The sequence below is a fragment of the Castanea sativa genome, chromosome 1 (genome assembly GCF_040712315.1).
Source record: "Castanea sativa cultivar Marrone di Chiusa Pesio chromosome 1, ASM4071231v1".
NCBI classification, from domain to species: Eukaryota; Viridiplantae; Streptophyta; class Magnoliopsida; order Fagales; family Fagaceae; genus Castanea; species Castanea sativa.
The window spans coordinates 91,820,595-91,845,308 of NC_134013.1; the positions used below are offsets into that span (position 1 = coordinate 91,820,595).

Here is a 24,714-nt window from a genome sequence, read left to right on the forward strand (position 1 = left end):
GGATTGAGGATTTGTCGAGATTTGTCAAGCACTAATTCTTGACAGATAAATTTGTCGAGGTGTTGTCAAGAATCTGTCGACGGTAAAAGAACCTCGATAGATCAAACAGCTATTGAGAAGCTATTAAGCAGGCAGAAACTTTCTCGATGGATTGAGAATCTGTTGAGAAGCTATCGAGACAAATTCCAGAAAGCTTCGATGGATCGAAATTGCAATAAGATTTGTCAAGAAAAGCAGTCAAAGGGTCTCGATAGATAGCTATCTGGCGAGATCTGTCAAGAAGCTGTCGAGCTTGATAAAAACAATTTTTCAAGGAAGAGAAAAACACAGAAATGTATGCAATCAAGTAAGCTACTCAACCAAAGATCCAAACAACATTTTAAGCTTTCAAAATCATCTCTCAACAAGAAAAATGTCAAGCATTTATATCCAAAACACACACACACTAAAAAAGTCTACAAACTATATTTCAAAAACAAGTTAAGACAGTTTAGTGAGTATACATTAACACATGCATTCCTTGTGATGGCCAAATCACATTGTACCTACACATGTATCAAAAGTAGCAAAGAATGTTGTGTGTTGTGTGTGAATACATCGCAAGATTGCATAAGTATCTACATGTTATGGGGATTTGAGATATGAGAAAATCAATTTAACTCACACACAATCATAGCTACTTGATAGGGACTATCACCTTCGATGTACATCTTATAACTCCCACATCTCCTAGAAACACACTTGCAATCATATATAAAGCATTTTGATTCTTTTTGCTTTTATTTTTCTTTGCATATTTTTCTTTTGAGCATATCATACATGGGCATATAAGAGAGAGAAGAAAATACTCAATTATGTTAAGCTTTTGACATTGCACTTTTGCTATGCCGAAGTATACAGATGTCATTTCATGATTGGCGGGCAACTGTGGTGAGATGGTTATTTATGCCTTTCTCTTAGGATTTTTTAGTACTACCTATCAAAAAGAGTGATATGAGTGTTAAGTACAAGAGATTACCTAATCTTACTCATCACAAACACGAACCATAAAGCTCACTTGCTTAGTTGTGCATAGAGATGCTCATCTAAGCTACAAAAGATACAAAGTTTAGAAAATTTTGTTTCAATGGCCATCCAAGGTACACAAGTACCAAAGTACACAAAACACACACTATTTTTGTATTTTTCTGATTTTTCAATTTTTTTTTATGAAAAACAAACTAAAGCAAAACTAAAAACAAACAAACAAAAACATGTTAAAAACAAAGCATAGCATAAAACTAGATGCATATGCATGAGGAAGGAGGAGAAGGAGAAGAGATCAATCCATGGAGATGACACCAATGTTTTGGTGAAGGAATTCAAACCGTTTGCTATCAAGAGGTTTGGTGAACAAATCAGTCTTCTGATCATCAGTGTGAATGAACTCAAGAGTGAGAGTACCATCTTCGACAAGCTCTTGAATGAAGTGATGTCGAATCTCTATATGTTTTGTTCGAGAATGTTGAATAGGATTCTTAGAGATGTTAATGGCACTGGTATTGTCAAAGTAGATGGTAAGATGTTCTTGACGAATACTATAATCAAGGAGGAGTTTTTGCATCCATAGAAGTTAGGTGCAGCAGCTATCGGCAGCAATGTATTCAGCCTCTGCCGTGGATAATGAGATGAAATTCTGCTTTTTGCTCATCCAGAAGACAAAATTATCACCCACACAAAAACAAACCCCCAAAGTACTCTTTCTATCATCAGCATTCATAGCCCAATCTGCGTCAGAATACCCAGCTAAGACATTATTGGTGTCCTTGCTATACCACACATCGAAATCGGTAGTATTTTGACATACTTTATGATTCTTTTCAAAGCAATCATATGAGACTCTTCGGGATTAGCCTGATATCTAGCACATACTCCCACACTGTAGCTAATATCAGGTCTACTAGCAGTAAGGTAAAGAAGACTGAGATAGGTTAGACTGTACATTTTTTATATTATAAATTCTTTAGAGTGATTGTATATTTTCATTGACTGTACATCTCTATTAGTTTACACAGAAGAGCATAATGCTAAGAAATCAATACACAATAAATAACCCATAACATGGCTGACCTTGATTACATATAAATATAGAAAACGTCAGATTATATATTTGAATATTGTCTAGTGTCAACTGTTTTGACTTTCCACTAAAACAATGAAACATTTATATATACCAATAATTTACCGTATTAAAATGTTAGAACGTTTACCACCCCGCATCATTGGCACGATAGTCACTCTACAAATATAAGCGCTTGTAGAATGTGGGGGACAGAGCTGGGGTTCAAATCTCCAGAAAGAAACTTCACACACATATATACTTAAATTAGGTTAGAGTAGAATTTCTACCTTGTATCCAAAAAAAAATGTTAGAATGTTTAAAACAGAAATGGTTTATAAGGAAATGTGTATTTGACAAAGAAATATTGCTATATACATTAAACCAAAAACGTTCATACAGTCAATAATATTTGAATTTCAACCAACTTATAAAAGAATATATTTTTCAAATAATAAAGTTTCTCATTAAGAAAATAAAACTGACGCATTTGAATATATTAGCATTAGATATAAATTTCAACTTTAGGAAAGAAATTGATATAGCCATTAACAGATAAAGATTGATTTCATCAATTCACTTAATTGAGCATATAACCAATATTAAAATAAATTATAATATTTTTTTAAGCAAATAATCCAACACAATGTATTGATCAAAATTACAAGAAAATTTGGCGCAAAATTAAGCCAACAAAAACAAAAATTTTACTTTAAACTTTTTGTAGTAAAACTTGTAGTACCTTTAACATTTTTCATTTGATTTTGTGTGGTTTACATAGATTTGTTAAGATCATTAGATTTTTCAGATATAATGTGTTATATATGAATAAAAATTAAAAGAAATTGAGGATTTAAAATTTTAAATTAGAAAAGAGATCCTTTCCCGGAGCAATGAAGTACATGGCTAATATGAGGTAGCCAGCCCTCCAAGAGATGGAAATGGAGAATTGAGAGAAAAGAGAGAACAACCAACTAACATTCCTGATCATGAATGAAGATTTACAGGTACAATGCTCTAATGCGGTAGTTAAACTAGTAAAGTCAAAGACAGAAAAGAGTAGGTACGATAAGATAGTGGTTTTAAAAAGCAACGGTTAAGATTAGATTACGATCTAGCTCTTGACTCCCAACTCAGTTAGGTACTGATAGTCTGGGTGTTGTTGTGCACCTGTATGATCAGTGTTACTGAAGCCATGACAGAAAGAATCCCATTAAAAAAAATTAACCTCCAGCTAAGACTAGTAAGACCTTTAGTTGACAACTAAAGAAATTTTCGTCTAGAGAAATTGTTAGTGCGCATAAGGAAGTACAAACAAGAGACAAAACAAAATTTATAATTGAAATTGCCTATATGTGCTATTCCATATGAAAATGGCCATCATCATCTCCAATAACAACAACATCACCCTGCTTCTTGCGCGCTGCTGATTCCTTTTCCTCATTCTCATAGTCATGGCCGACGATGACATTTTACACACTTCTCAACACCCTCTTCTTCATTCCAATGGAGCTCATGCCAACAACAACAAGAAGAAAAATATCAACTTTGTATCATTGGCTAAATTGGTTCTCAAATTCACCATGTGGATTGTATTCCTTGCATGGGTTGCTCTCTTTTTGGTCGTTCCTACAGACTTCGGGAGTGAACTCTATTTTGACTGGATTGGCGCAACCAGTGAGAGCCCATTTGGGGACACAGGTAGCTACTTCTTAATTCAACCTCGTTGTCGCATTCAAAAGAGTTCAACTTTAAAATGTGCATTTTCAGGGAGTATGTTGCTGTTATACAGTGCCCCAATTATCATTATTGCTTTTCTTGCTGTTCCATATCTTCTCATCTCTGGGGAAGACCGACTACAACTACAAGAGTGTGTATTTTTTTTAATCTATGCACTCCTTTTACATGTTTTCATTTTGTTTTTACGATATGTGATAGCTAGCTGCAAAAGGAATAATATAATATTGCCCATAATGTATTTGCTTAAATTGGAGTAACATTGAGAAAAAGCATACGTTTCATCTATTTCAGGAAGAGGACTCCAAGATTCCGATTGTGGACTTTTCCCGTTCTGGTGGATGGACCACTTGGGGTTGTTACCGCTGCAGAATTAATTGGCATAATCCTCTTTATCGTGTTTGTTGTCTGGGATGGTTATTTCTATACTGTAGTGGTCTTACGAATGATACCCGATGACATCCCCAAAGAACAATGGTACGATATTTTGTTGGGTTGGGTGTTACTCTGTTTATAACTTTATTGTATAGCTTTTAAATCTAAACCATATACTATTTTTATATTGCTTAATTTTCTTTTGATCATTCTACTTCAGTAGTTTTTGTAGTTTTGCGTCATCTTTAAAAAACTTTTAGGGGCATTTACAGAAAACTCACCTAAGATTAGGCACGTGTTCATCTTACCTACCACTTGATTCAAAAGTTGACACTTTACCCCATTTTCACCTTGCCTACTCATGATTCGAAAGTTCACACTTCGCCTACCTGAGATAAGCTCCGTTAGACTTCCGTAAGAGCATCTCTAACAGCTTCTCCAAAATTTCGTATTGTCTAGAGAGTAAATAGTTACATATAGGGCTGTCCACCACTTGCCTGGACCCGAAGAACCGCCTGAACCCGAAGCTCTCCACCCGATAACTGCCCGATCAAAGTAGTGTTTCGATTGGACACAGGTCACCAGCGCCAGGATTTAAGACTATTGGTTCGAGTCACGGGTTGACTGTCTAAGAAACTGACGAACCCAACCCGCTCAATGAGTTGTTCTCTCCCTGTTAGAAATACGAGTTTTGGCCGAAAATCAGGTAAGTCCAAATTCTTACTCCCACGATATAGAGAGATCATGGCCAGATCTCAACAGATCCATCGAGATCTCGGTCAGATCTCTATAGATCTAGAGGAATATCAGCCAAATCTTATTAGATCCAACCAAATCATAGAAAACCTGAAATCAACCATGATAGACCAAAAATGTATTGACCCCTTGTGATGAATTAACCAATTAATTTAGTCAAGTTAATTAATTAATCTAATTTACACATACACACTAAACAAGTCTAACCAATTTTATATTTCAAAAACAAGTCAAGACAGTTTAGTGAGTATACATTAACACATGTAAACTTTGTGATGGTCAAATCACATTGTACCTACACATGTATCAAAAGTAGCAAAGAATCTTGTGTGTTGTGTGCGAAAAACATCACAAGATTGCATAAGTGTCTTCATGTTATGATAATTTAAGATTTGAGAAAATCACATTAACTCACACACAACCATAACTGCTTGATGGGGACTATCACCTTCGAGGTACATCCTATAACTCTCACATCTCCTAGAAGACACGCTTACAATCATATATAAAGCAATTTGATTCTTTTTGCTTTTATTTTTCTTTGCATATTTTCTTTTTAAGCAAACCATGCATGAGCATATAAGAGAGAGAAAATAAATACCCAATGATGTTAAGCTTTTAACATTGCAATTTTACGATGTTGAAGCATACAGATGTCATTGACATTGCACTTTTGCTATGCCAAAGCATACATATGTCATTTCATAATTGGCAGGCAACAGTGGTGAGATGGTTATTTATGTCTTTCTCTTAGGATTTTTTAGTCCTTCTCGTCAAAAAGAGTGATACGAGTGTTAAATACAAGAGATTACTTAATCTTACTCATCACAAACACGAGTCATAAAGTTCACTTGCTTAGTTGTGCATTGAGATGCTTATCTAAGCTATAAGAGATAAGAAGTTTAGAAAACTTTGTTTCAATGGCCATCTAAGGTACACAAGTACCAATGTACACAAAACACACACTGTTTTTGTATTTTCTAATTTTTCTATTTTTTTTTTATTTTTATGAAAAACAAAATAAAGCAAAACTGAAAACAAATAAACAAAAACATGTTAAACAATGAAACGCATAAAACTAGACTAACTTAAAACAAGAAAGCAAAACACACAAGTAATGCATAACCAAAAACAAGAGGAGAGAGAGAGAGAGAGAGAAAGTGACTAAATTACTTGGAGCCTTTTTCCTTCCACACCTTGGAGGAACCCTTCCGTTTTGCGAACCCTTGATCTGACGGTAAGGGAAAAAATTGAAACCGTTCAAGTTTGAAAGGAACATGAGGGTTTTGAGAAGATTTCCAAGAGGGGGCAAAGAGGATGGAAACTGATTCTGGTTTCCTGAAGAGATCATACTATTGCTCTGTTGAGTGGCTAACCACTTGTAACAATTTGGTCAAGTATGTCCAGTCGTTCCACAGTGATGACAGAGATGCTGCTTCTTTTGTTTAGACTTTTGAGTATTTCCCTTCTTAGCTCTAGGGTTTTTAGTCTCTTTCTTATCAAACTTAAGGAGTGCTCCTAAGATAGATTTACCCCTGTCTACGTTCTCACTAGCTAAAACCGTTTTGACATCATTGTTCTCAGACTCAACATTATTAGTAGGAGAACCAAACACAGTAGTATTAGTATAAGCAATACTAGGAGAAGAGAAATCATTCCCTAAACTAGTTCGATCAGTAGCAGATTTCTAAAGGTTGAGCATCTCGTCAAGCTTTGCACTTGAAGTTCTCTCCAGCTAAGCTCTAACTTGAAACAACTCCGCTTCAAGCTTCTTGGTATTCTCAGCCAAGAAATTATTCTCAAATCTTAATGCTCCAATTGTTTGATTGGCTTCATCAAACTTCGTGAAGATTTCTTCTCATTCAAGCTCCACATCACTGAACTTCTTGGTGGCCAACCTATACAACTTCTCATGCTTTTCTGAAACCTTGTATAATTTTGCATAGGCTGTGTGGATGTTATCTTGCTCATCCATCTTTTCAAACTTACACTCCACCTAGTCTTCTTCTTTATCCACATCTTAAACAACCCCTTTAGTAGGATTTACGGTAGCAGTGGAGGCATTTAGGATTCCATCATCCTCATTATCAAAATCATCCTCAGGCTCGGTGTCGCTTAAAGTAGCAACAAGTGTCTTACTCTTCCCAATGGTCTTGAGATACGTAGGGCACTCTTGTTTCATGTGACTGAAAGCTTGACACCCAATCACTTTGGTCCTGAGAGAACAGTGTACTGACCGCCATCCTTAGCATCTTTCTTTCCTTTGTCTTGGTTCTTGAACTGAGACGAACTAGACTACTTACGGTCTTTATCAAATCCTTTAGCATTAGCATTCTTCATAAAATTTTTGAATTACTTTGTGATATAGGATTTCATCTTAGAATCTTTATCGTCTAAAACCTCGTCAGTGTCACTGCTCTTGGCCTTCAATGCCATGCTCTTTCCCTTACTAGATTTCCCTATTATTGTCAAGCCCAACTCATAAGTCTACAGACTTCAACCAGCTCTGTCAAAGGAATTTTTTCAATATCCTTTGATTACTCGATCGCAGTGATCTTGGCATGAAATCTCTTGGGTAGAGACCTAAGCACATTTCTGACAATCTTGGGTTCGGGAATGGTTTCTCCAAGATCAAAGGTTGAGTTCACTATGTCCTTAAGCTTGACATAGAACTCATCGAACGACTCATCCTCCTCCATCTTGATCTCTTCAAAGCTTGTAGTATGCCTCGAAAGCTTTGAGTCCTTAACAACCTTGGCTCCCTCATAGTTGTCTCGAGGATGGTCCATGCTTCCTTTGCAATTTCTATAGAGGATATCTTCTTGAACTCCTCATTCGTGACCACACTAAAAAGAGCATTCAAAGCCCTGCTGTTGAAGTTTGCCGCCTTGATATTAGCATCATTCCAATCAGCTAGCGCTTCCTTTGGCTTGGTCCAACCTATCTCCACAGCTTGCCACATTTTTTCATCTAATGACTGCAAGAAAGCTCTCATGCGTACTTTCCAATATGCACAGTTAGTTCCATCAAATAAATGAGGTATAATCAAAGATTGTCCTCTTTCCATGACAACAGCGGTCAATAGATCACACAGCAAAAATTAAAACCTAATCAGAGTGTGTCTGCTCTGATACTACTTGATAGGCCAAGAATGTATTGACCCTTTGTGATGAATTAACTAATTAATTAAGTCAAGTTAATTAATTAATCCAATTAACATGCAATAGCGTGGTAGCATAAACAAATCACCAACTAAGTTAATATGCAGTGGAAAATAAAGTTGATACGATGATTTGTTTACGAATGGGGAAATCTTCCAAGGCAAAAATCCCACCAAGTGATTTTGAGGTCACCACTCCCGAGAATCCACTACTATCACATCAAGTGATTACAAGTAAAGGAATCTTAGTACCTTATACCAACCTACAGTTGAACCTTTACCTTAATACCCAATTGGACTTGTTCTGTAGTGACAATCTTTCTTTTTAATGCATGGCTCCTAGTACGTGACTAACCAATTCGATGCACGGATCCAAGTACGTGACTAACCATCAACTTGAGAATTGTGTTGGCTATAAAGTTTTTCAGTTCATCACACGATGAAGATCATGAAGCTCCTTAACAAAACCCCACGGCGTACAAATACAGCAACTTCTTGAAGAAGATGATGAGCTAGGGCATATGACTCTGGTTCACAATATGCTTGTAAAAAACTTTTGCATTAAGGTGCATCAGTTATGACAGCCCTTAAAATAATCCTTACATATGTTTAGGGTTGTAAGAAAAGAAAGCTTAAACAATTATACACGGATTGGAGTGAAATCAGATCTGGAAAACTTATTTTCTTAAATCTCGATAGATGGGTTATCTGTCAAGAGCTGTCAAGTATCGAGCTGAAACAACCTTTTAAATCTCGATAGATACTAACTGTCGAGTTTTAAAATCCAGCACTTCTTCACTTGATTCTTGGACAAATTTGCATGGCTTTGACACTTGAACTTGAAACCTTTTTCCTGAAGTATTAAACACATTCTAGAGCTACCCAATTACAAGTAAAGTGTGTTTTGTCAAAGGATTAGTAAATTTTAAATTAACATATGTTTCTAACATGATTCACATATGTCCTAACAAACCGATATGCACCCGAAATTGATATGACCTGCACTAGTAGATCTGAAACTCCATTCAAGTCAGTTGTGGGTTAAGATTTTCCCCACCCGATGCGTTCGAGCCGAGTTCAGGTTGGGCACAAACCTGACTCGTACCACCTATGGACAGCCCTAGTTACATATACATTTTACATATATGAAGTGTTACATTCTCAATATTTTCACAACAAATTTTAGATGGTAAGTTGTTACTGGTTTTAATTTGAACCCACCACTTAATTATTATTTTTCCCACTTGTAAGTACAAATAACAACCTACCATTTAGATTTTTTGTGAAAATGTTGTAAAAATATTGTGGGCATAATTTTTTTCTTTTTTCATCTCATTTTTTTTTTCATCCATACATTTACTTTCTAGAATCATCTCTATCTTCTTTCTTCTTATTTCCTTTTTCTTTCTTGTTTTTTCTCCTCCACACACATACCCCACTCTTCTCCAATGTATCTACATTTTTGTTTCTCCTCCACACATCTTCTGATTTCTCCTTTACGTCTACATTTTTGTTTCTATTTTATTTCCTCTTCATCTCACTTCACACACACATAACCGACCACTCTTCTAATTTCTCCTCTATGTCTACATTTCTATTTTTATTTTCTTTCCTCTTTTCTCACTTCACACACACGCACAGCCAGCAAAGAGAGTGGGCATTCACCTAACTTTGTTTTCAGATAAGAAGAAAGAGATTTTTTTATGAGAGAGAGAGAGGGAGAGAGAGAGAGTGTGTGTGTGAGGAAGAAAGAGATAGGGAGGAAAGAGAAATAGGTTGTTTGAGATTGGAAGTATCAAAGAACTAGAATTGGGCATATTTACCAATTTTTCCCTTTTATTGGACTAGATTCGGGCCCGATTCTCGGTTGAACTGGCCAATACAATCTGGTTTTAAAACCATGGCTATAGCCACAAATTATTTTACTACATTTTTACAAACTATTGATGTGGCAAATTTTTACTGGTTCTCATCTCGGCCCACCACTAACACCTTTTTTTTACTTATCAATAACCAATCAGTACCTCAGCATTTGTAAAATGATTTGTGGCTTTAACATTTTCCATATAAGAAACAGATTTTGGTGCTTAACCTAGCTCTTTCCAACTAAGAAATAATAGACTGACCGCTAATAACTAAAACTAATTTAACAAAGTCCTGTTACAGCTTCAATGTCACCATTTGAGAGCTTTAAAACTAAAAGTCATTGTCACTGATCTGAACTCATCTCTTTACAATCATAGAACATGTTGTATATGAGAAATTTCAATTCTTTAGAGTGTGCAGTTTCCCTTTAAATTTTTTAGAGTTATTTTTCTTCAGTGCATGAAGATTGGTTTCACTGGTTGAGATTCCAAGTTTTTTTTTTTTTATTTAATTTTCAGTTGTTTCATTTTAATAAACCTGGGACATCGCATTGGTACTATCGGATTATGCTGCTTGGCATTTTTGTTTCTTCCGGTTGCAAGGGGATCAGTACTTCTCCGCCTTATAGATATCCCTTTTGAGCAAGCAATAAGATATCATATGTGGCTTGGACATCTCACTATGCTACTGTTTACTCTCCATGGACTACTCTTTGTAATTGCATGGACAATCGAGGGAACCCTTCTAAAAGAAGTGAGTGCTAATGGTATAACTCTTCTTCTTGTGCATAGCCATATTTATACACGTGTTATTCTTTTCCTTGTATATATATATTTGTTAGTTTGTTTGCCAAAAGAAGAATATATTTATAATCACTGAAAGTTGAATTATCCCCTTGCTATATATATATATACACGCAAAAAGAATGCAAGGGAAAGGGAAACAGCAATTGAAAATGGAAAAATGGGAATGACAAGAAGACTAGAGAAATTATTTAATAAAGCAAAGAGTTTCAAGACTTACAGATGGGGAGGTGCTGTGCAGCAGTAATAATTGTCATTTTTGTTAATTTGATTTGACCCCCTTTTAAACTGATCCTTTATGCCGCTACCTTCTGGTTTGGCTGTTTTATTCATAATTCTCTGGTTAAAAATTTTTATTTATTATTGAAAGTATGCTATTACACTCCTGGCAAGTATTTAGAACCCTTAATACCAGATTTTATGGCTGAGTTGATTTTAACACTAAACTAATCATAAGTTAAAGTGTATGTGACTTAGCAAAACTTCCAAACACACAAACTACTCTACACAAGCATGGCAATATATAGAGCTAAATAAAGTAGAGAGAGGAAGACAAGCAAAACACACATAACACCACAAGTGTCATGGAAGAAGAAAACCTGAGCCCTGGGCATAAAAACCTCTCTCCCGACCACCTGTCGGAAATCTCCACTAGGTAAACTAGTTGCAGTACATAAGGTATCCAAGGAACCCTCCAAGCCCACTTTCTTTCATGTACTTGAACCCTCCAAACTCTAGCTGGCAACCGACTTCACTGAGCACTTTCTCTTCCTAGTTTACCGAAGACCCTCCATTGAAGCTCTAATAGAATCACCACCAATGAGGATTGGATTTAGGTTGTGGCTTCTCAAGTTTCCTTTCTCATTCACTCACTCACAGGTACATGTTTAATAATAAAAATGAAAAGTTAAAATGAAATTGAAAAATTTAATAATAAATAAAAATAGTTAAAAATAAGATAAATATGATATTTTGATTGTGATATAATAGAGTTTTTGATTCACTTTAAATGTAAAAAAATCATATAAAAATTGGGAAAAAATGATAATGACACGATTACTGATGTGTCTTAACTAGAGCGTAGTAACAATAAATGTTACACTTCAACTTTTAGATATACATAGATAAAATGGTGATTGTTCAAAGACACAAGCACGACACTATAAACAGTTCTAGAATGGGATTTTGTGATTGTTTTGTGGTTAAAATACCTGTCGACAACCTTTTATGTTATGATGCAAATTTTTCTACTTCAACAACTTTTGATCATTGGATAGATCATATTGATATTCTTGCTAAGGTTGTCTGGTGATTGTATACTAATTGTTGCTAAAAATATCTTCTTCTTCCTTTTTTTTCTTTTTAATATATCGTCTTCTTTTTTCTTTTTTCTTTTTTTGAGAAACACACACACACATATATAGGGGAAGGGGGATGTGATAACAGAATACACTTACATGCCAACACTAAAACTGCATGCAGCGGTTAGTGTTGCGGATAAAATGATATCTTCTTCTTGATTAAATGATATGGTCGTTGATAATTACTTAGCACACACAAACTATGAAAGCATGGTGCTAATTTACAAGTCATTGACCTAACATGTTTGATGACCTTTGGCTCCTGTCCATGTTGTCTTATTCATATAACAAAGCATCCATGATTCTAACTAATTCGTGATAAATAAATAAATATATACATACATATATATATATATATATATATATATATATATATATATATATATATATATATATATATATATATATAAATGAGCATAGAAGTGAGTCCTTTTAGTCTTGGCTTGGCTTGTAGTCATAATCTTTTAGTTTATGTAGTGCTTGGTATTTTTGTATGCATATGTGGGACAAAATGCCTCCTTGGATTTGGAAGAAGCAAAGTTGATATGTGTTTATTTGTATCTCTAATTAATTTGATGTCTGTCACACTGAATCTGTTCCAATTTCCGCTCAAGCCATTTTTAAATTGCATAGAACTAGGCTATAACTAATTTCATCATTTTCTTCAAGACTTAATTGTGAGGTAAGCTAAGTCATCGAGTAGCATCACAGAAGAAAGACAAGAGAAACTCATCTTCTTTGTAACCCTTGTCAATGTCTTAAACCATATGCTTTTTCTTCCTTCATAGAATGTATCTAAGAATACCTTCATGGAAAGAAATATAAGGTCATATGAAGATGACACTACTTATATCTCTAATTGTATGATGCAGATGTTGCAGTGGGTAGATCTCGGTATTTCTCATTTTCCAGGTGTTATTAGTCTGGTGGCTGGTCTACTAATGTGGATGACATCACTTTATCCAGTGAGAAAGAAGAAGTTTGAGTTGTTCTACTACACTCATCAACTATATGTAATCTTTATTGTCTTTTTAGCTTTGCATGTTGGGAGTTTCATTTTCTGCATATCTGCTGGAGGAATATTTCTTTTCATTCTAGATCGCTTTCTAAGATTCTGCCAATCTCGAAAGACTGTTGATATAATTTCAATCAAGTGTCTTCCTTGTGGAACTGTGGAATTGATGCTTTCAAAACCTGCAAGTAATACTACTTCCCCTTATATTTGTAGTTTTCTTGTTTTTCTATTGTTACCATAGCTATGACACTTTTCCTTAACAATGTAGATCTACGGTACAATGCCCTCAGTTTTATTTTCCTTCAAGTTCGGGAATTATCTTGGCTGCAGTGGCATCCTTTCAGTGTTTCATCTAGTCCTCTGGATGGTAAATATCATCTATCCGTTCTCATAAAGGTTACTGGAGAATGGACAGAAAAGCTCAGAGGAAACATCTTGAATAGTTCTAGAGTTGACCTACATCTCCGGCCTCAAACAAAGATAACAGCTTCTGTTGAGGGGCCTTATGGGCATGAATTACCGTATCACTTGATGTACGCACCCAAACAATCACTTTCACTATAATTTACTAGACATCAAGCTTAATTTTAAATTTTATATTATCTTCTATTTTATGAACTAATTTCACCATTTGATTCTCTAGGTATGAAAACCTTGTTTTAGTAGCAGGTGGCGTAGGAATTTCACCATTTTTGGCTATCTTGAGTGACATTCTCCATCGTATTAGGGAAGGAAAACCTTGTTTGCCTCGAAACATCTTAATTGTTTGGGCTGTGAAAAGATCAAACGAGCTTCCTCTTCTTTCTACTAGTGATATGGAATTAATCTGTCCATTTTTCTCGGATAAACTAAATCTTGAGATTCACATTTTTATCACTCGAGAATCACAACCTCCACTGGTATGCTTAGTTATGCTCTCACACCATTGTTATTTTGTTTTGTATTTAAAGTTATCATGTTCACGTTGTGACATTTAATAGTTGTTATTTATCTGCAGGAAGAGGGTCAAGTGCACGAGGCTACGAACTCTTCTCCTTCTGTGTCTAACAGCTGCAGTATGTCAGTTTTGGTTGGTACAGGAAATAATATGTGGCCTGGACTATATGTTATCTCTTCTACACTAGGCTTTGTTATCTTACTGTATTTACTGGATATTTTCTACATAAACCCTTATGACATATCTCCATGGTGGTACACTGGGCTTCTCTTTGTAATCTGCATGCTTGCAAGTGTCTTTATCTTTGGGGGTATTGTGGTTGGTTTGTGGCATCTTTGGGAAAGACGAAATGTAGCAAAGGAAGCATGCAAGGATGATAGAATAATGGTTGAGAAGATGCTGCATAATGAAATTGTAGCTCACGAGGATTCATGTCAGCAAAAACTTGCAAGTTCAATCAATACTTATTATGGTTCAAGACCAGACTTCAAAGGTACAGAATCTCAACTTTTGTTCAAAACATAAATTAAAAGAATAATATAAGAACGAGAATAATGACAACGATGATGACGACAACAAAATTTTAGTCCCAACAACAACAATAGACTAGTCAAGGTTAGTCATGTGTATTCTCGCTTGTAAGGGACACCTTAATGTGTACATGTCTATAGCGACTAAATTTCACACAAGCCATCAATCTACCACAACCCTCCTCTATTTACCAGGCTTAGGACCAACTGTGAACAAAATATATGACATAAATGGACTGAATAAAACTAAAAGAAACATGAAAAAAAATCTTAATAACAAAGTTTAACCTCATTAGTTGTACAAAGCCAGAGGCTTTCTTGATTCCCTTTCTTTTGTCTTGCTGCAGATATTTTTGGAAATATATCAGAGAAATGGGGCTGTGTTGACGTTGGTGTTATTGTGTGTGGTCCTCCAAGTCTACAGACAAGCGTTGCTAAAGAAATCAAGTCACAAAATATTAGGAGACAATGCAATCATCCAATCTTCCATTTCAACAGCCATAGTTTCGAGTTGTAGACACCATCTTCATCATCTCATCTTCCCCTTAGCAAAAATGCATGGATAATATTGTAATGTTTTATGTAAAATACTTTTGGAGAATGTTGTACGTATATTATAACTTAATTGTTATACAACTTTGTTAGTAATGAGTTCATCATAAGAAACAACCAACAAATAATTACTCGTAGGGGTTTCAGCGGCTTGATGGTGGTGGGACGCCAACATAACGATGGTAGCAGCCCCTCAAATTCCTCTCTTTCTCTCTCTTACAAATGCTTTGTCAATCTTAGTTTTTTTTTTTTTGGTAATAGTGAATCAATTCATTTCATTTAACAATTCACAATATTTTTGTGTCTCTCTATCTCTCCCTGGGGCCTTATCGGGTTAGTTATATTAGTCTTTAATTTTTTTTTGTTTTTTTTTGTTTTTTTATAGTACTAAAACGGTGGGTATTTTAAAGACATGAAGAAGAGAGAAAGGTGTTGTGTAAGCTCATGCAATTAATGAGAGATTAATAAGATAACAGTAAAAATAAATTAATGTGATATTTTAGGTAATAGTTTAAAAAAAAAAAACTAATGGAAATGGGTAAAAAAAAATGCAAAATTAGAGGGTCACATAACAGGACCTCATGCACTCTCATATGAGGTCTCTATTTTTAACATTACAACTCGATGTGACATCAAGCAAACCAAACACTTAGTTAATGTAATCAATTATCTTAGAAGCTAAATACTCTCTATTGATATGTATAAATATTGATAACAACATACACACATATATATACAATTATATGCATGTCTATATGCACTTTTAAGTTATTATTATTGGGTTCCTTGATCTTTAATAAGGATTCTAGAGATGGTTATGGAATTATTTATTCTAACCTTTAAGCTCTTAAAGGAAAATAAAAGTGACAAACGGATAAATAGGATACATTTTGTACAATACAAGCTCAATGTGCTTTAAGATTTTTGTATTATTGTACTACATTTACTTAGATTACACACATTTACTTGGATTACATTCATATTGGAGAACCTTTCTTTATAAAGGCAGTTCCTTGTATAATACTTTAGACAATTTTATACAATAAGACATTCAATCTTTTAACATGGTATACTTAGTGGAGAACCTCTTCTTCATGCTACCCTCTATAGATAGTTGGGAGTCTAGTCTATCTCATTGCCTAGACATTTCCTATGTAATCCACAATGTCAGTCAATTCATTGTTGCAACAGGGTCCTCTCAATTTGCTAATGTTCCCAGAATTCTCCAGTATCTGAAAGGCACCATGTTCCATAGATTTCATTTTTCCTCTTATTCTCCATTGACTCTCCAACTTACTAAAATGCAAATTGAGCAGGCAATCCCATTGATTGTCGGTCACTAGAGGGTATTGCTTATTTCTTGGTGATTCCCTCGTCTCTTAGCACAACAGGAAACAAATTGTCATTACTCTCGCTAGTATTAAGGCAAAATATCCTGCACTTGCTAACACCACTAGTCCACAACCAAGCTCTTTGGTTGCGTTGGCTCCTACCAGGAAGGAGGTTTTTGAAATTTGAAAGCTTCAAACTTCAAGCACAGAGAAAATGAAAAAAAGGGAAGGAGAATGGTTTTTCTAAAAAGAAAAGGCAAAAATCAAGATGTAGGAAAAACAAGGAAGAATTCACATCCCACCTATGAGGCAAAGACACATGTCCAAAGTTAGGTGAAGGAATCGCTTCACATTTATTATGATGGGAAGTGAATCTCGGGAAACGGATAGATCTCCAAACCGCCACAACCATTCATATTCCTACACTCGTCCAAACTGGAACAATTAAAGAATAAATGGGGTAACTGATGAGTAGTGAACAAATGGTTGTCCATTACATGGATGACCGTAAGCACATTTAGGTTAAGCATAACTCCCTTTATTCAAGCCAGAAATAAGAAACAGTTATAAAACCACTACAAGCACCTTTATGAGCTGCTTCATGTCTGTTACACACACCATTATGAGTCGCTCCATGACCATTAATCTCCCAGCTTAGGCACAACGCCCAAGGGAGACCAACAGACCTTGCAATAACTCATTAGTTGGCTATATAAAGCCATAAAGAGCAAGTAGAAACAAAAACTAAGCTAGAATACATATTAGTGATTTCCTAAGAGAGATTAACTAATTTAAGCATCGAAAAGTCTTTGGTTGGCACCAACAGTGTCTTTTATTATCACTTTGTTTACTCTCAACAGAAAACCCAACTTGTCCGTCCAGGCTGACAAGGAACATACAGGAATCACTCACGCGTTCTCCGAATTGCCCCCAGCTAATCTTCTTTGATTTACCCCATTCATTTGTTAGCGTAGCCCTCCAAAAGAGTCAAACAATTTGAGTGAAAAGGACAATAATATAAACGTTTAGAAAAGAACAGAATTTTAAATAAAAATTAAAAAAAAAAATCCTCTAAAGTAAAGACCTTTTGTTGACCAACTAATTTTCTTCCAACGCCCAGGCTGCACATCTGCTTTTATATGGTATCTGGTGCAATCTAATCTGCCACAAAGATAGTATCTGGGTCAACTTCCTTAGACCTAATCACATTCAAACAAAAATAAGATTGCCTTGGCCTGCCACAAAGAATATTAGATGGTCGGAGGAGAATGGTTTTATTAGGTAGAGTTTTTGAAATACCGGTGAACACTGGTTGTGAGAATCATTCCATATCAAAATGGCCTTTAGTTTTCATCATCTCTCCAATAACAAAATCACCCTGCTTCTTGCTACTGCTGCCGTTTCCTTTTCCTCCTCCTCCTCCTCCTCCTCATGGCCGTCGATGACTTTTTACACTCTTCTCAACACCCTCTTCTTCATTCCAATGGAGCTCATGCCCACAACACCAACAACAACAATAAAAACATCATCTTTGTATCATTGGCTAAATGGGTTCTCAAAGTTACCATGTGGGTTGTATTCCTTTCGTGGGTTATTTTTTTATTTCTCTTTCCTACAGACTTTGGGACTGGACTCTATGATGACTGGGTTGATGCAACCAGTGGAACCCTCTTTGGGGAGACAGGTTATGCTTCTTAATTCAAACTCATTTGTCGTACTCTACCTTCTTTGTCTCAAAACAGTTTTGCCTTAAATCTGTGCAGGAAGTGTGTTGCTCTTATACAGCGGCCCAATTATCATTATTGCTTTTCTTGCTGTTCCATATCTTCTCCTCTCTGGGGAAGACCAACTACAAGTAAAAGAGTATGTGCCTTTTAATCTATGCACTACTTTTACATGTTCTAATTCTGTTTTTACTATATATGATAGCTAGCTGCAAGTGCATAGTGAATGTAATATTGCCCATAATGTATTTACTTAAATTGGAGTCACAAAAAAACTTCATCTATTTCAGGAAGAAGACTCCAAGATTCAGATTGTGGACTTTTCCCGTTCTGGTGGATGGACCACTTGGGGTTGTTTCCGCTGCTGAATTGATTGGCATAATCCTCTTTATCGTGTTTGTTATCTGGGCTGTTTATTCTTATACTGTAGTGAACTTTGAAATCTTACCTAGCTATGGTGATGACTTGACCCTCGAAGAAAAGAGGTACGATATTTTGTTGGGTTTTTCTTATTTTTTTTAGATTTTAAATAGAAACAATATGCTTTAATGGTACTCTTACCGATATTCCCTTTTTCCAAAATTTTGAAACTTTAGGAAAAATGAACATAGGTATCACTAATCCATAATATACATTCAGCAGCAGTGTTTCCATACTAATATGATTCCTTCTTTCCACTTTTCAGGGTTTTTATGTTGCAAATGTCAGCATATTCCTTTGGTTTGATTGGCTTAACTTGCTTGGCTTTTCTGTTTCTCCCAGTTGCAAGGGGATCGATTCTCCTCCGCCTTATTGATATACCTTTTGAGCATGCCATCAGATATCATGTGTGGGTGGGAAATCTCACAATGTTCCTCCTTACTCTTCATGGACTTTGCTATATGATTGTTTGGGCAATCCGGGGCATCATACCATCTGAAGTGAGTGCACATACTGAATTTGTGTACATATAATCCCCTTGTGAAACATAATTGAGACAGCTTTATGATGCTTTTATGAAAAGCTAAAAGAATTCTTTATAAAGAAGAAAGGTTGGTAGTAGCAGGAAACTTATTGATTGGAGATATTGTGTGGCCACATAATCTGCAAGAATGTTTAATAATAAATTATCAATTTTGACTAATTTGGCAAAAATAAGTCTAATTCATACTTCTTTTCTAAAACCCACCACAATTTCCATGTAATTGCAGTCATGTGCTTTCTAGACACCTTTTTACTCCTCAAGTTATCATTGTGGATATCCATTTATGACACCAACATCACCTGATACTTTCAGTTCTTCAATATTGGATTGGATAAAATCATATATTTATGGATGTAAACTTTGTAATGTTTCAAAACTGAGGATCTTTGATGAATTTTAACAGATATAATGTATAGTTGACTTGACTGTTTTGGCTAGTTTGTGCATCATACTTCACAGCTTCAAGGTTTTTTATTTTATTTTTTAAAGTTGAATTCTAGATGTGGCTGATTGCATTATTGACTTATTTATAAATAACGCTATAGAAGGCAAGAGTGAACCATCTCTTTGGCTCCCTCTCTAAGAAGAGAATGAAAAAAGGTGACTTTAATAATTACAAAACACAAACAAAAGAAAATTTGACAGTGAGGCGTCTTCAACAAAATCCTTGTGTTTCTTGTCCTCCTTTCTGACTTATCTTCTTATTCTTCCATTGTTAAATATGTAAACTATCTCTACATTGTAAGGGTTTCAAGGAAAAGACATAGGGACAAAGAAAGAAGCCATTAACCACAAAAATATTTTTTCCTAACTTCTTTTTACATGCAGATAATAGAGTGGAAAAGTGATGGTGGTGCTAATTTTGCTGGGGTGATCTGCTATGTAATTGGTCTGTCGATATGGGTGACTACACTTCCTCCTGTGAGGAAGCGATATTTTGAGCTTTTCTACTACACACATCACCTCTACGTACTGTTTATCATCTTCTTTGCCTTGCATGTTGGTGATACCTACTTTAGCAAAGCTGCTGGAGGAATATTTCTGTTCATGCTTGATCGCTTTCTAAGGTTTTGGCAGTCACGAAAGAATGTCAATGTAATTTCAACCACATGCTATCCATGTGGAACAGTGAAATTGGTGCTTTCGAAACCTGGAAGTAAGATTAGTTCAGAAACTTATTGTTTTCTTGTGTTTCTTCTTTACCCAAAAACTATAGAATTTCCTCTTTGACAGTGTAGACTTGCAATACAATGCCCTCAGTTTCATCTTCCTCCGAATGCGTGAAATATCCTGGCTGCAATGGCATCCTTTCAGTGTTTCATCAAGTCCTTCAGATGGTAAATATCATATTTCGGTCCTAATAAAGGCTGTTGGGGACTGGACAGAAAAGCTAAGAGGGAAAGTCTCAGAGGAATCTATAATAGAGCTACCTTTCCAATCTCATTCCAAGATTTTGGCTTCTGTAGAGGGGCCTTATGGGCATGAATCACCATACCACTTAATGTACATACTCTGTCCTTTTTATACATTTACATACATGTGTGCAAGAATGATAGTAGGTTTAAATGTTCAATTAGCATTTGGATAGATAAATGTTTTTGAAGGAGGGGTGGGGGAAGGAAAAAAAGGTTTTGTTTTTGTGTACAATTTTTATCCCCATGCAGGCCATAGGCTGGCGCCTCTAGAACTACTCCCCAGATCATGCCCCTGGCAAGCCTCAAAACTACAAAATGATGCTCTGTCTGGATGTGGTCACATTTTTTTATGATCAAATTTGGATGGACAAATTAAACTCTTACCTCTGTGAAGTTATTTGATTTGATTTTCAACTTGCAGCATATCTAGAATTTGTGAAAGTTTACTGCTATGACAGAAAAATAAGTTTTATCTGTAGTTTGCTAAAGAATGCAATGTTCCTTATTTTGTGATGTATAATGTCTTTTTAATATGCTAATTTGACATTTTGTTATTTTAGGTACGAAAAGCTTATATTGGTTGCAGGAGGCAGTGGGATCTCCCCATTCTTAGCTATCTTGAGTGATATTCTCCATCGTACTAAGCAGAAAAAACTTTCTGTACCAAGACATGTCTTACTTGTTTGGGCTGTAAAAAGGTCAAATGAGCTTTCTCTTTTTCCCATAACTGACATGAAGTCAATCTGTCCATCTTTCTCTAATCAAGTGAATATTGAAATTCAAACTTATGTCACCCGAGAATCAGAGCCTTCATTGGTAGGTTCAATTGCCTTTCTTTTCCTAGATAATCTATTCTCTATATTTTTTACATAAAAGTTTAGCCCTTTGGTTTGCTGCATCTGACTCTTACTAATCACAGGAGGAAAATTTAGTTCACGAGGCTACAAGCTCTTCTGCTTCTTCTATCTCCAAGGGAGGGAGCATATCAATTTTAGTTGGTACTGGAAATAAGTTATGGGCTGGAAGCTATGTTATCATATCTACAGTTGGGTTTGTTATCACTTTGGGTTTGTTAAACATCTGTTATCTAAACCCTTTTAGCATATCATATTGGTGGTACAGAGGGATTTTGCTTTTAGCATGCATGGTTATAAGCGTTTGCATCTTTGGGGGCCTTATGGTTGGTTTATGGCATCTTTGGGGAAAAAGAACCTCAGCCAGGGGAGAAGCTGATGAAGATGGGGAGAAGTTTAACATGAGGCAGCATATTGAAGGGGTGACAGATAAAGACTTAAGCCTGGGAACTTTTGCTCATTCATATTTTGTACGATATGGTTGCAGACCAGACTTCAAAGGTATGTCTTCATTTATTTGTTTTTATTATGACAAATTGTAATTGTTTTAGTATTAAACAGGTTCGATGTGTTATATTATGTATATTTTTCTAATATGCTTCTTGAAGAGTCTAATTAATAAATGGGAAGCAACAATACTGACTACATATAATATTGTTGTGCTTCTGTAGAAAGAAATTCAGATTTTATTGTATGAACTGCTAATGAACTTGGAAAGTAAAATTCTCCATATGTTTCTGTTTGTAGGAGCAGTCCACTCTCAAATTTTGAACCCGAAAGTATTGCATATATTATTGACTGGAATGTTAATTGCACCAATAATCACAAAATAAATTAGATTGGTTTAGATGAATGAACAAGCTAAGTTTTGTGATGCTTTCATGGGGTAAATCAGAATGCCACCCCATAGAACAGCACTGGCAATGACAGTCTCATGAAAACTCGGGTAAAGGGGAGATGAAAGTTAGATAGGAAGAATAGGACGACTTAGTTCATTGAAGTAAGGTTCTGTATTTGATACTCTAGTTGGAGATAGTGGATATCCTTGCTAAACAAGGCTATGCCCTTAACATTTACTCAGTCTAGAGCATACATGTTTTCATATATATATATATATATATATATATATATTATGAATCTCATGGAACTGATATTTCCTCGGAGCTTTGCTAATTAAAATTGTAAACTGCCACAATACAAGTGAGACGTGTTTATATTATAAATAAATAAGTGACAGGTGTTTATTATTACTATTTTTTTTTCTTATACTATATTATTGATATGGTTGAATTGAAAACCACTTTAAAGAGAATGAGTCAATATGTGAGGTCTCAACAAAGACTGGACTGCTACAACATGATTCTAGTCCGTTTGTTGCAAAATGTTCTATATTGGGCCAATAATTTCTTGAACAGGATTCTTACATATGATGTGTTGTATGAGCTATGGGCGCACAAATACTTCATTTAGGATACCGTACCTATGTCGTATTGGTGTCATAGCCGTGTTATACCAGTGTCATACCGGCCGTTTTATGTTATAATTTTTCAGAAATTACTTGTGTCATCGTGTCGTACCTATGTCTGTATCCGTACCCATGTCCGTGTCTGTACTTCCTAGGCTTATGGTTCTAAAATCAGCCTAGAAGTTGCTAATGCATAATTTTGTTTTTGCTCCCTCTCATTAATGGAAATCATCTTTAGTTAATCATTTTGTCCTGTTTATCTTAAACAAATTCATCTGGTCATTAATCTATCCAAAAACAAAACTTGACACTTTCATATGTGATATAACACCATGGCTTTATAACGAACCTCAGCGGTATAAATTGCTGCCATGCACTATTATTCTACCTCCCATTGAAGAAGTATCACCCAGAAAGTCATAGTAGTACTAGTGGACTAACCACAAAAGAGGAACACATAAATGGGCCTCTTATTGGAAAGGCCATCATGGGATAACCTAGTAATCTGATTGATCAACAGGATTAAGATTTAGTCTAGATATACCCTTCGATACATACAATCTGGTTTTACATCAATACCTGATCATCGAGTTTGAAATTGTAGTTTCTGATACTGTACCCTCTAGAGATTGCCATCAATTTTACAAGACAATGCACCTGTTGCTTGACTCCATTTTTGTTTATCGTTGTTGCAGAAATTTTTGGATCAATATCAGATCGTTGGGGCCATGCTGATGTGGGTGTCATTGTGTGTGGTCCTCCAACTCTTCAATCAAGTGTTGCTAAAGAGTGCAGATCACAAAGTTTGAAGAGAAGAAGCAGTCACCCAATATTCCATTTCAACAGCCACAGTTTTGATTTATAGGGTTATTATTAAGTGCCCTTTGTGCTATTAGGCTATAAAAAAATTTCAACTTTTATAACCCAAATGGTTTGTATCTGGCTATCTGCTGACGACCATAACGTACCAAATTCTCATTCACACTTGCCATACGTGGAACAATTTCCCGTGTTTAGGTTACCGTGCTTGAATTGAAATGATTTCATAACTGTGAGTTTCACTTACCTTAGCTAATAGTCTTTAATGGTTAAATAAGAAATATAGATTTCAATATTTGTCTACACAAAAAATCGATTAATGTCTTGATCTGATGATAAAAAGTACAACCATAAAAAATCAACGTCATAGATTGGTATTTTATCAAAAAAAATTGATCCTAGACTCAATAGTTTGTTATAGCTATAAACAAGGTGGAAAAAAATAATAAAAAACAACTAAAAATCAATGCATGAACATGCTTGATCTTTTCCAAATTATCTTGTTTTCATGATGTATTGTAGGCTGGAAGCTGGGGACCCTAACCCTAAGAGTGGCCAAAACCTAAGGATCTTAAGTTCAACCAAAAAAATAGTCTTGAAATGCTACTAAATCAGTAATTCTATAGATATTATGAATTTTACTATAAAATATTATAAATTAATGGGTGGACTTTTAAATACAATACAAAAGAGTAATTTATAAATTTATTTATTAAGTTATTATCATATAAAATCATATTTATTGGCATGTCAGTTTATAATTTTTTTTAATTAAGTAAAATTAGTAATAAAAGTATATGTTGTCAAGGAAAGAACTCATGCTTGGGCATGAGATTTGGCTTGAGGTTTATTCTTTATTGATCGGCTTCAGGGTGTGCATATGAAAGATGTTTGTTCAATTTGGTGTAAAAATAATACCCTTAATCTCAACTAAATTGTCAGTCCTTAAAAA

The 24,714-nt window shown here is 35.2% G+C and overlaps 2 protein-coding genes across 2 annotated transcripts; both read left to right on the forward strand.

The window, feature by feature from the left end:
- The first annotated feature begins 3,416 nt into the window (after window positions 1–3,416).
- On the forward strand, window positions 3,417–15,313 carry LOC142620854 (ferric reduction oxidase 7, chloroplastic-like). The gene is made up of 9 exons (XM_075794160.1): window positions 3,417–3,799; window positions 3,869–3,968; window positions 4,130–4,312; window positions 10,511–10,745; window positions 13,029–13,356; window positions 13,440–13,704; window positions 13,815–14,070; window positions 14,169–14,601; window positions 14,986–15,313. The coding sequence occupies exons 1-9, from the start codon at window positions 3,553–3,555 to the stop codon at window positions 15,153–15,155; spliced, it is 2,217 nt and encodes a 738-aa protein (XP_075650275.1). The 5' UTR covers window positions 3,417–3,552; the 3' UTR covers window positions 15,156–15,313.
- Window positions 15,314–17,812: 2,499 nt separating this feature from the next.
- LOC142620847 (ferric reduction oxidase 7, chloroplastic-like) lies at window positions 17,813–24,013 on the forward strand. Its single transcript, XM_075794149.1, has 9 exons — window positions 17,813–18,205; window positions 18,285–18,384; window positions 18,536–18,730; window positions 18,931–19,165; window positions 20,038–20,365; window positions 20,448–20,712; window positions 21,185–21,440; window positions 21,544–21,979; window positions 23,639–24,013. Exons 1-9 carry the CDS (start codon window positions 17,953–17,955, stop codon window positions 23,806–23,808), a joined length of 2,238 nt encoding a protein of 745 aa, XP_075650264.1. The 5' UTR covers window positions 17,813–17,952; the 3' UTR covers window positions 23,809–24,013.
- The last annotated feature ends 701 nt before the right edge of the window (window positions 24,014–24,714 follow it).

Excerpts from the sequence above, each read along its gene's own strand:
- LOC142620854 (XM_075794160.1), top strand. The coding sequence starts at position 3,553 with ATGGCCGACGATGACATTTTACACACTTCTCAACACCCTCTTCTTCAT. Across the intron at positions 3,969-4,129 it reads GACCGACTACAACTACAAGA|GAAGAGGACTCCAAGATTCC; the intron begins GTGTGTATTTTT and ends CATCTATTTCAG. Across the intron at positions 14,071-14,168 it reads GAGAATCACAACCTCCACTG|GAAGAGGGTCAAGTGCACGA; the intron begins GTATGCTTAGTT and ends ATTTATCTGCAG.
- LOC142620847 (XM_075794149.1), top strand. The coding sequence starts at position 17,953 with ATGGCCGTCGATGACTTTTTACACTCTTCTCAACACCCTCTTCTTCAT. Across the intron at positions 20,366-20,447 it reads GGTGCTTTCGAAACCTGGAA|ACTTGCAATACAATGCCCTC; the intron begins GTAAGATTAGTT and ends TTGACAGTGTAG. Across the intron at positions 20,713-21,184 it reads GAATCACCATACCACTTAAT|GTACGAAAAGCTTATATTGG; the intron begins GTACATACTCTG and ends TTGTTATTTTAG.